The following is a 12,550-nucleotide window of genomic DNA, read 5'->3' as shown; positions in this document are numbered from 1 at the left end:
AATTTTGTTTATTCAGGTCTGCAAGCTAAGATAACATGTACTGCATTGATGCACACAATTTCACAGTAACCATGAGACAAACCAAAGTTCAGGAATATTCCTTTAGCCCATTGTTTTGCCAATCTATGTACACTACAAACTGTATGATTTAATTGGTTCAGATATCGCCGTTTCACTAACCTGGCCGCTTATTCTAAATAAGAAACCTTAATTTTGTTTGCAAATTAAAGATTTTAACTACCAGCAGGAATAAGTCCTTACATTTAAAGAGAACCTGTCATTTCAGATCCATCATGGCATTGCCTGTTAGCGGGCATCCACTTACCTGCTGCTACCACGTCCCTCACCATGTGGTGTCACTCCTGCATCACCAGCCATCCCATTAAAGTAAATGGTACTGTCTTGAGTCAACAGTGGGTCAGATGAGCCGATGCGGGACGGATACGCTTTAAAAAAAAAAAGGATTTTTGTACTCACCGTAAAATCCATTTCTCTGAGTTCATAGACGGACACAGCATCCTTTGACCTTCGGGTTATGTTCTTCCTACCAGGAGATTTTAGGCAGAATTCTTACAGCACTTAAGGTGTTAAAACTTTCCTTCATGCCGCTCCTCCCAGGGGGCGTGGCTCCCCCAGGCATAACCCACACCCTGCTCCAGCAGCTTCAGTTCGTAACAAGCAGTACAAACCAAGGAGGGGTGGGTGCTGTGTCCGTCTATGAACTCAGAGAAATGGATTTTACGGTGAGTACAAAAATCCTTTTTTCTCTTTCGTTCATAGACGGACACAGCATCCTTTGACCTTCGGGACGTCCCCAAGCAGTGTCAAAAAACGAGGGGTGGGAAAAATAACACAGCAAACAACAGGTTACACCCCAAACAAAACCGGAGTTACTCAACGGAGGAACTCCAACCTTAAACTGCCGCCTGTAACACCCTGCGGCCGAATGAGGCATCAGAAGATGCACTCACATCCACCTTATAAAACTTTGAGAAAGTGTGGACCGACGACCAGGTCGCAGCCTTACACACCTGTAACACAGAGGCTTGGTGTCGGAAAGCCCAGGAGGCTCCAATCGCCCTGGTCGAATGCGCCGTGACCCGAAAGGGAGGCGCCCGCCCCTTCAGGGCGTAGGCCTGAAGCACAACCTGTCGGATCCACCTGGAAATGGTGGCCGACGAGACTGCCAGGCCCTTACTGGGACCGGACACAGACACGAACAGCGAGTCCGACTTCCGGAACGGAGCTGTCGCCGACAAGTAAACTCGAAGGGCCCGAACCACATCTAGAGAATGTAAAACGGCTTCCTTCGGGTTCTTCGGCTGAGGACATAATGATGGAACAACAATGTCCTCGTTAATGTGAAAGGCCGAAACGACCTTCGGAAGAAAAGAAGGTCGCGGGCGCAGCACCGCCTTATCCTGATGGATGACCAAGTAGGGGGCCTTGCAAGACAAGGCCGCCAGTTCAGACACTCGTCTGATAGAGGTAATAGCTACCAGAAAGACCACCTTCTGCGACAAAGTCAGCAAGGGGATCTCCCGAATGTCCTCAAAGGGGGCACGCTGAAGCGCCGAGAGGACCAAGTTCAAGTCCCAAGAAGGTAGCGGAGGGCGCACCGGGGGGGCCACATGCCGGACCCCCTGCACAAACGTGCGAACCAAAGAGTGCGCTGCCACGGGACGCTGAAAATAAACAGCCAGAGCAGAAATCTGACTCTTGATCGTGCTCAAGGCAAGAGCCTGGTCCACTCCCCGCTGTAGGAACAGCAGGATCCGGGACACCACGTAAGTACGGGGGTGCCACTTCATCTCCTCACACATAGAGATGTATGCTTTCCATGTACGATGATAAATTTTTCGAGAAGTGGACTTCCGTGCACGCATCATGGTAGAGATTACCGGGCCCGACAGGCCCCGGTCCTTCAGTACCTGGTTCTCAACAGCCACGCCGTTAAAGCCAGTGACCGTAAAGCAGGATGGAAGATCGGGCCCTGAGACAGGAGATCTTCCCTCAGAGGCAGGCGCCAGGGGGCGTCTGCCACCAGACGTACCAGGTCCGCGTACCAAGAGCGACGCGGCCAATCTGGGGCGATCAGGATCGTTGGAATCCCTTCGGCTTCCACCCTGCGCAGCAGGCGGGGTAGGAGCCTTAGAGGAGGGAAGGCGTAAATCAGGTGATATTGACCCCAGGGAGCCACTAACGCGTCTGACGCGTCTGCCCACGGGTCCCTTGACCTGGCCACAAACCGTGGTACCTTCCGATTGAGACGGGACGCCAGAAGGTCCACGTCTGGAGTGCCCCATTTTTGGCACAGGATCTGAAAAACCTACGGGTGGAGAGACCACTCCCCTTGATCCAGAGTCGTGCGACTTAGGAAGTCGGCTTGCCAATTCAGAACTCCCGGAATGTATACCGCTGACAGGGCCGGAACGGACCTTTCGGCCCACCGAAGTATGTGAGCGACCTCCGTCGCCGCGGCCGAGCTCCTTGTGCCGCCCTGATTGACGTACGCCACGGCCGTGGCGTTGTCGGACTGGATCCTGACAGGACGGCCCTGCAGCTCCAGGGACCACCTGACAAGGCACAGCTTGATCGCTCGGAGCTCCAGGATATTGATCGGCAGGCGGGACTCCTCCTGAGTCCAGCGCCCCTGGGCTGACTGGGTGCCCCAGACGCCCCCCCAGCCGAAGAGGCTGGCATCCGTCGTGACCACTGTCCAGCGGCACGGAAGAAAAGACTTCCCGGACCGAAGCACCGGAGACGTCAGCCACCATGCCAGGGAAGACTTGGCCAGATGGCTCAACCGAATCTGGCGATCCAGAGAAGATGGGACCCTGTCCCATCGTGACAGAACCTCCTTCTGTAGTACCCTGGTGTGGAATTGGGCATACGGAACCGCCTCGAAGGAGGCCACCATCAGACCCAGAACCCGCATGCAGAAGCGAAGAGACGACCACTTCTGGGTCGACAACTGTCTCACTGCAGATTGCAGGGTCCGCAGTTTTTCCGATGGGAGGAACACTTTTGCCTCCCCCGAATCCAAAACCAGCCCCAGGTGTTCCAGCCTCTGGGACGGAACCAACACTGATTTTTTGAGATTCAGAAGCCAGCCGAACTCCTGCAGAGTCCGACACGTGATGGACACGTCCTCCTCTAACTCTGAGCTTGAAGAAGCTCTCAGGAGAAGGTCGTCCAGGTATCCCACGATAGCGATCCCTCGCTGCCTTAGCAAGGCCAGGATCGGGGCGAGCACCTTGGTGAACACCCGTGGTGCCGACGCCAGCCCGAACGGGAGGGCCACGAATTGATAGTGGTCCTCCCCGATCGCAAAACGCAGATATCTTTGGTGGCTTGTGCAAACGGGGACATGCAGGTATGCGTCCATGATGTCCAAGGACGCCATGAAGTCCCCCTGGTGGAGGGCCGCTATGATAGAACGGACCGACTCCATCCTGAATCGCTGCACCTTGACAAAGGAGTTGAGGGCCTTTAGGTCCAGGACAGGGCGAACCCCCTCCCTTCTTGGGAACCACGAACAGATTGGAGTAGAACCCCCGAAACCGTTCCAGCGAGGGAACCGGCACAACCACCCCTCTGTCCAGAAGATCCTGGACAGCCCCGGATAGGGCTAGCCGCCGATCCTGAGGAAGCTGGAGGTTGGATGGAAAAAATCTGTTTGGGGGACAAGAGAGGAACTCTATCTTGTACCCCGAGGCGACCACCTCGCAAACCCAACGGTCGGTCAGAAGAGAGTTCCACCGATCCGCGAAGTCGTGAAGCCGTCCCCCCACCCGAGACCCGGGCGGGGGCAGACCTTCATGCGGAAGCAGGCTTGTCCGCAGGCTTGTTTGGTTTGTTAAACCAGGGGCGCTTACGCCCGGCAGCAGGGGCTTTTGCCCCTTGCGGACCTTTTCCAGCCGCGCTGGGCGCACGAAAAAACCGCTTAGGGGTAGTAAAAGTAGGACCTTGCTTGCGGCGAGGTTCCTTACCCTTCCCCGACTGAGGGAGCAAGGTGCTCTTACCTCCAGTGGCATCCTTAATGATGTCATCCAGGGATGCCCCAAAGAGCCGTCCGCCCTTAAAGGGCAAATCCACCAAGGCCTTTTTCGAGGACTGGTCAGCCGACCAGCACTTCAGCCATATAAGGCGGCGCAGAACCACTGCGTAGACAGAAGCCCTGGAAAGCAAAGGAATCGAATCCATAGCCGCCTCACAGAGAAACTTCTGACCCTGAATCAACTGCTCAGCCAGGTCCCTAGAGGACTCGGAAGCACCCTGGACCTCCAGATCCTGCAGCAGGAGCTTCGCCCTTTCAGTTAGCGTCTGAGCAACCAGGGCGCCGGCCAGAGCCGGCCTTACCGCCGAACCCACCACCGAGAACAGGGAGCGGGCCACGGCCTCCACTCTCCTATCAGCGGGGTCCTTGAAAGCAGGAGCCCCCTCCACAGGCAACGTAGTAGCCTTACTCAGTCTGGACACAGGAGGGTCCACCGACGGAGGAGTGACCCACTTTTTTAAAAAGTCCTCCTCCAGGGGGTAACGGGTAGCAAAGCTTTTAGGAACAGTAAAAGCCTTTTGCGGTGTATCCCATTCCTTATACAACAAATTGTCCAAATAAGGAACACAAGGGAATACCTTAGCGGTACGCGGTGGTTTGCGGAATCCAAAAGGGACTGACACCGCTGGTGTCTCCGCCACATCCTCTAAATGAAGAGTCTCACGTACCGCAGTTATAAGAGCTCCAACAAATTCCTTGTCAGCAGACTCCGCAGCAGAGTCATCCTCGCTGTCCATGTGGGTTAAGCCCGCATCCTCTGACATGACAGAACCAGAAGCAGCAACAGCGTTATCCGATTCTGCGTCAGAGATATCCCCAGAAACAGCCTCTGGGGGGGGCGCTTTTTACCCCCCAACCGAGCACTGGCAGCTTCAAACCTGGTGAGAAAAGACTCCAGGACAGCCGACACCGATTCAACAGATGTGGCAGGGGGAGGGGCGCTAAGGGTTAATTCCGGCATTGTGAGGAATGAGGGGCCTGATTCAGGCTCCATATTGCAGCTGCCGTGTCACCCCCACTGCCAATGGCAGGAAAAAAGTCCCCCACAGGTCACCTCCCGGCCGCTAGAGCACAGTCTGGGGCCCCCTGAGACTCACCACCCCCCTGGTACAGCGCGGTCTGTGAAGGACAAGTGTGTGCTGAGGAGAAGCTGCAGCGCTGCGTCTGTCCCCTCAGATGATTCGCGGTCTTTTTTTCCCCGCCGAAACGGCCACTAGAGGCCGAACTAGTGCTGAAAACGGCGCCGGCCACAAGAAAATGGCCGCCGAATAATACAAGCGCGGCTCCGGCAAAATGGCCGCCGTTGCGCAGTTTTAAAAAGACAGTGTACCCAAAAATGACAGTACACCAAAACAGCACACAGCACACACAAAAATGCCCAGAATGTCCACCACAGTCCCCTGCAGTGACACAGAACAGCCCCAGCCATACCCGAGTGAAAAAAAAAAAAAAAATATGAGCCCCAGGGAAAAAAACCCCCTGCACAGCCGTCACCCAAAGGGGGAAGGAGGGAGAGGAATAAGGGAGAGAGGAAAGCAGGGGAAAACCCTCAGTCGACCTCCCAAGGGAAAACATTCCAGCCAGACCACTTACCTGAGTAAGGGGCCACTACTTACCTGTCCTGCGACTACCCGGCTGGAGGTATCCCAGACAGAACCAACGTCCGCGAACGGCATGGCTGTCAGCCAGACACACTGTGACAAGGCCATAGAGACCGGTCATATGTGTGCCCTAGAACCGAAGTTCCCCGGCCGCCCCTGGAGCAATGGGGCCTGTCGTGGACGTCCCAAAGCGGAGCTGAGGGCCGGCACACGCTCGAAGGCCGAACCTGGGGGGACTACAAGGGTCGAGGACCCAGCCTGTCACCCAGTCGGCTGTTGATAGAAGAATCGCAGGATTCAAAAATAAAAATAGAATAAAAAAACGAGGAAAAAACTCGCAAAATGCAAAAAAATTTGCAAGAAAAAACTCCAGAGTCCAGGACTCCAGAGAGAGCCTGACTCTCCTGACGGTTAGGCAGAAACAAACTGAAGCTGCTGGAGCAGGGTGTGGGTTATGCCTGGGGGAGCCACGCCCCCTGGGAGGAGCGGCATGAAGGAAAGTTTTAACACCTTAAGTGCTGTAAGAATTCTGCCTAAAATCTCCTGGTAGGAAGAACATAACCCGAAGGTCAAAGGATGCTGTGTCCGTCTATGAACGAAAGAGAAATTATGATTTAAAGAGTTTTTTTACAAGGCAATTTAAATTAAATCCACCCTGATGTGCACAGAGGGCTGAACTGAAAAGCAAACTTTTTTTGGTGTACGCTCAGTCAGCTTCATACAAACACTTAATACAAGCTGCAGTTTACCTTTCAAACACCATAGTGTATGTGTACATACCTTTTTTCTATCTTGTTCCAGAGATTTGCATTGCTGGTAACATTCTTCCAAGCACAGATGAAGTTGAGCTGCAGACCTACCTCGAAGCTTTGTGGACTTCTGAATGTTAAGCACAGATGCCATGTTCTGCAAGGAGGTGTCTCCATGTAGGTGGTCACCGATCTGGTGATAAGTTTGGCCAAGTTCTTTATAGGCATAATTGTCCATTAAGGAATGGTTAGAAGCACCCAACTTTTGACAAAAACATGATTGTAAATTAGTAGATGAAAGTGATGTTAAGTTGCTGGGCATACTACCCATCGTTGATGCACCGATAGAACATGCAGTAAGTGGATAGGCCACTCTGCTGTTGGTCAGTAGCTTATCAAAACTTCCAAGTCTTTGGTTTTTACAGTTTGCCGTTTTGAAAAGCATCCCTTGATAGATATTAGCTAGGCATTCAGAGTTTATATGCTTTGTATTATACTGCATCCTCCTATCTTGATGGATTTTCTTGCCAGTGTTCTCATAATTACAGAGACCGGATACATTCTCATGCAAGCCATTATATGGCTCCAACCTTTTTTCAGAGACTTCACACACACATTCCTCCTTGGTTTGGTCCCTTCCAAAACTGTACTCACTATAGGGAAATGCAGGATTCTGGTGGCTTTGAAAGTCGTTGTCAGGCCCAAGAAGAGAGCATGGTGAGGAACAGTTGAACCCAAACACTGGGCCTTTCTGGGAAGCAGGTACGGGGCTATTTATCTTTATTTGATTTTGATGGAAGTTGGTAGAGTTGCTATAAGGCTGGCCGTTCATCCATAAAGGCCAGTCAGAGTTAGCGACAGACAAAGCGCTGGTAGGCTTCATACCATGAGCAATTTGATCATACCTTTGCGACAACCTCTGTAAGTGACTAGAAGGAGCACCACTCCCTTCATCCAGCATTTTCCTCCCATAATCTGATTTATGGTCATATTCAGACAAGAATGGCCTATCTGATCGATGTATGGCCTTTGCAGGGGGATAACTTTGCTCAGCCAGAAAATTGTTAATTTGGTGAGCGCACTGCTTTGCCTGCATTAGTTTAGCATAGACGTCACCATTCAAATTCATCAAGGGTATAGGATATACGCCTCTCCCTCCCCGAAATCCTAGGACAGAGTTCTTACTGAGCTTGGTTTTATTATTCAGCAAGTCATGCCTTTCAAGTTCTGGGTAAAAGTCGCATTTGTTTAGTGAGTTAACTAATGCCTCTCCGTTTTGGAAGGGGTCTTTGGGAGTTTCAGACAACATGGATGCTGGTGACAAATAACTCTTAGGAAGGGGGTATTCCTTAAGGCCACTTCTGGGATTTATATTGTAGCTGTTAGGATTATCAGAGTGACACAAATAGGGCCAGCGGTCCTCCTGTTCAACACCTGGCAGCTCAGGGAATAAAGCCTCTCCATTGTGTATCTCTGTGCTGGGCACAGATTCAACACCACGGAAATTCTTCTGCAGGATTGCCAGATCTTTGGATTGCTTAATGTCTGGCAGTAGGTTCTGGTGATCAGATAGTCTGTTTAGACTTAATGGCCACAAAGATTTCAACATGGGAGAGCAAATCCTAAAAAAAAAAAAAAAAAAAAAACACACAAAAGGTTTAATTGCAAATTTGCTTATTCATCTTACTGCCAAAAAAATGCTAAAATCTAAAAGGACACAGAATTGACAAATGAGACAGAATTTCAGGAAAACTATTGCACGATGAATTGGTCTCATCCCACCAACACTAAATCAGCAACCATATGGATTCTATTTTGGCAATTTAGCTGAGGAAAGCTGAAGGTGCAGCTATGAACCTCTCAGAGCAACCAATTCTGAATTAACATTCCATTATCAAAACAAAAATGTTTTGTAATAGCAGTTACAGCAGACAAGTTATTACAGTATGTCATCTGCTCTCCATGCTTATAGACATTAAAAAGGGGTTGTAAAGGTTTTTCACCTTAATGAATACTATGCAATGACGGGGCCCCCCCGTTTTACTTAGCCGAGCCCATTCACCTGCTGCGCTCACCCCCCCAATGTCCTCTTCTCCACTCTGTCTGGCTGTTGATTGGCTATATTGGATTTATAGCAGCGCAGCCATTGGCTCGCACCATCACATCCAATGACGCGGCACTCTGGGGCCGAGTGATAGTCTGCGGCTATAGCTCCCATGAAGGGGGTTAGTTCTTGCAGGGAGGAGCCGAGACAGCCACCGAGGGACCCCAGAAGACCAGGATCGGAGCCACTCTGCAAAACGAGCTGCACAGTGGAGGCAAGTAAAACTTTTTTTTTTTAAACAAGGGAACCTTTAGTGTCCCTTTAAAAACAGGACTTGGTGGTGCAATCAATGGTTTTAACCGCTTCTAGGTATACGATATAACCAAATGTTTGTGGATAACCGATTACCACACCTATATGCGTTTGACCCCACCCCCCTTTGTGCCAGTTGTATCAGCATTTACTTTTCTGTGAAGGTTGTCTGCAAGATTTTAGAGTATGTTTGTGGTGTTTTTTGCCCCTTTAGCCAAAAAGGGCATTTGTGAGGTCCGGTACCAATGCTGGGCGTGTAGACCTGCCTCAACTGGAATTCCAGTCCTATTCAAGGGTATGCAATAGAATGGAGTTCAGGCCTCTGTGCCTGAATCTCCATCATGGTACGTGCCGAGTGCAAACTGATCACACTAGCACACTAGATCTGCTTTACCATCCCAATTGCACTTTTGAACAAGGCCTGAGGCAGGCCATAGACAGCAAATTTCTTTCCTGCAACCACAGGTTACAGGAAAGAAATATTTGCATCATTCCTTTATCACGGAAATCGCTGAAAGAAGAATCCCTGCTGCCATGCAATTGTCTGCTCCCGACTGGGGAAGAAGCCGCTAGCGATAATTGCAAATCAAGACAGTAGGCTGGTTAGTACATTCAGCCTGTCCACACACGATTCGAATCTCGGGCCGGTTCCTGCTGAACCGGCCGAGATTCGAACCGTCTACGGCCGGCCATTGTCACAAGTGTGCCAATTGGAAGATTACCCTTTATTTGTCTTTCACTGAAAACTAATACATGTTGGATTTTGTTTCTCACTCCCAGAAACAGATTACTAGAACAAAGTGACAATTGCACTGGTTGGGACATGCAATAAAAACTTATTTTTCTTCTATCGCCACTCCAAAAAAAAAAAAAAAGCTACTGCATGGCCGTACATATTACAATCTGATTGTACAATCTCATCTAGATTTACCACTCTATCTTGACAGCCACCCTAAACAACTCAATCTATGTATGGTTAACTAGGTAAACTCCATCATTACATAGTTTGTAGGTCCAATATAAAATTGAACAGAATAAATAGCACAGATTGTAACTATTGGCTATTACACTGCCCTTCAATATACGGAGGAACAATTATTGGTAATGGGTAATTTTTTTTATAAAATATACATACCCATCAGAAAAATAGGGCTGAGTTTTGTCTTGCTCTTCCAGAATATTGGATACCAATCCATAGAGGTCAGCTTCACTTCCATATTCTTTTTCACTTTGTATCCTGACATTTAAATAAATATATCAATCAATCCTCTACAGGTTACAAACATCTGCCTTTATATCTGAGATAGATAGGATAGATTTTTTTTTTAAAGGTACATGCTCCAAGACTGCCATTCCAATATTCTCCATTTACCAAATCACTAACCAGGAGCAAGCATATGCTGGAACTGGTAGCATGCAGGCTTGTTCCAGGTCAGCGATAAAGCTGGCCATACACTCGCAGAATTGTTTGAAATTTAAGAACATTTGTTCAATTTTCTAATCACTATTTGAGTCAAATTGGCTTTTACCTTTGAAGTGGGATTGTAGTGGATTTTTACCCTCTAGCTCCCCTCCTGGACCATACCAGGCCACATGCTCTCAACATTTTTACTTTATCAGAATCTGGGGCCCCCAGATCCCACCCCACGTGAACCCCTAAAAATATAAATAAGCAGTGTAGTGTAAATAAAAACTTTTTTGAAGAGTCCTTCATTAAAAGTGAAGAATGTCCCACGTCGTGGCGCCATCGGGTCTTTCTCCAGTTCCACCACGTGCAGCATTGCGCCTGGGTGAAGCCTCTGGTTGCGATGGCAACCTGGTGTTTGTCAAGCCCTGGGCCACGAGGCTGAGCCAGCTGCCAGTCTAGGCATCTGGGTGGATCCCAACTATAAAGTTGGGATCTTTTTATAGCCTGGCTCAGTGACAGACTTTAGCCTGCTTTTGGCTGAAAGCAGGTCACAGAACTGCAGAACAAACTGCACTCCTGTTAGCTATAGAAGTATGGCCAAAAAAGCTTTGGCTGCATTTCACCTTTAGGCCCCTTTCACACTTGTGTGACTTGGGACTGCAAAGTTGCATTACAAGTCGTACACATGATTGCCAATGAGATCCATTCATATCTGTGCGACTTCAAGTTTTAAGATTATACAGGCATTGCTTCAAGTCGTGTCAGTAATGCAACTTTCAGGTTGTAAAAGTGTTAAAGGGGGCTAAATCACAGTGCACAAAGGATAATACACAAACACCCACAAGCAGAACTTACACAAAGCAAACAGTCTAGCAAGACACAGAATACACATGTAGTCAGAGCATAAACACTACAATACCTTACGGCAATAGTACATGATTCTCTGCCTCAGGTTTCCCAAAATTTGGGACCTATGGGATCATTCTGCGCATAACTCCAATGCCACGCTTTTAACTTCTATATGACCGATATCTGCCCATTTTATATAGTAATTTATACCTCATTGATTGCTAACCTTATCACCCTATTTGCCATGGTGTTATCCCCCTCCCCCTTTAGTTAAGATTCCAGGGGTACTTAAAACTGACTGAAGCACCCTAGGGAAGTTTATCGATGGTGGATCCCGAGAGCTGCAATTCAAGTTTTGTGATTATCTGCTGGTTTGTGATGCTTCCCCTCCTGGTCCCAAACACTGTAGCTGCTGACTTTTAATAAAGACACTTACCTGTCCAAGGAGCCCACAATGTTGACACCCGGAGCACGATCCATCCAGAGGCTTGTGTGCAGGCACCCTTGTAACCAAGGAAAAAAATTGGCCCGTCTTCTGGGACAGGTCACAAAGGGCAGCGGGGTGAAGCAGGAAATTATGCCATGGCCCAGGTAAATAAGGTAAATAAAATTAATTATCCAAAAACGAGTGGCGATCATCCCTTTAAGAACAACTTGTAAACTAGGGTGGAACTCCGCTTTAATGCCTGCGCTTAGTGGTTTTCCTTTCCTGTATTCTGATTAACCTCAAATATACAATAAAAAAACTGTACAATAGCACATGTTTTGATAAGCTGTGTATAAAGTGTTGCAGCAGCAAGGAAAAAGTACCATTTATGCACTTTATATAGCATTGAAACTACTATTGCATGTAATACACTTTTTTGCTTGTGTGTTAATTCTACAATGTGACAACTAAGCCCTCTGAAATAGGGTAGCTTTGGTTGACATACAACCACATTGTGCTCAACTTTTCACTGAAGAGGGCAAGATGACTGCGCAATGATGTATTTAGCTTGAGGCTACAGAAAATTTAAATTTCAGACTGGAGGGTGAACCATTTTATTTTTTACAGGTTATTTTAATACAGACATTGCTGCTCTGTGCATAAAAGGCAGCACACTGATCAAATGTTTACCATCTTGGTATCCTACAGTAAAACAGAATGCACATATCTAGTCTATTAAGGTAGCCCTGTGCAAGTTAATCCCTCGCCAAATGGGCTATAAGAAATGGCTATCAGTATAGTGCCTTTAAAGGGGATGTAAACCTTTTTTTCACCGTACTCACCCCGAAAGTCCCGCATTGAGAATGCGCTGGCTTCTCGACTCTTCTGGGCCCGGTCTTCTCAGCTCTTCATTGGATAGATTGATAGCAGCGCTGCTGTCAATCAAATCCAAATGACGCGGGCGCCAGGGCCGAGTCCAGCATTCGTGTCTATGGATGCAAAGCGGAGGAAAGTGATATTTTTTTTTAAATTACGAACCTTTACGGGCTTCTTTACACTTCCATGTAGTGACCTGCATTTTTCTGCACAAAAAAGGTTAA

General features: G+C 48.6%; 1 protein-coding gene across 2 annotated transcripts in view; it reads right to left on the bottom strand.

The window, feature by feature from the left end:
- The window catches only part of MEIOC (meiosis specific with coiled-coil domain), a 58,927-nt gene that overhangs the window by 31,775 nt on the left and 14,602 nt on the right, over nucleotides 1-12,550 (bottom strand). Inside the window, exons 4-6 of one of the 2 annotated variants that reach the window (XM_040331806.1) lie at nucleotides 12,293-12,439; nucleotides 9,902-10,003; nucleotides 6,442-8,032 (exon numbers count right to left, since the gene is read on the bottom strand). In XM_040331806.1, the coding sequence (XP_040187740.1) occupies nucleotides 6,442-8,032; nucleotides 9,902-10,003; nucleotides 12,293-12,439 (1,840 nt within the window). The remainder of the gene's footprint in view (nucleotides 1-6,441; nucleotides 8,033-9,901; nucleotides 10,004-12,292; nucleotides 12,440-12,550) is intronic. The other variant, XM_040331807.1, reaches the window with a different exon arrangement.

This window comes from Rana temporaria, chromosome 12 (assembly GCF_905171775.1).
Source record: "Rana temporaria chromosome 12, aRanTem1.1, whole genome shotgun sequence".
In the NCBI taxonomy this organism is placed as follows: domain Eukaryota; kingdom Metazoa; phylum Chordata; class Amphibia; order Anura; family Ranidae; genus Rana; species Rana temporaria.
This window is presented reverse-complemented; position numbering and strand designations above follow the sequence as displayed.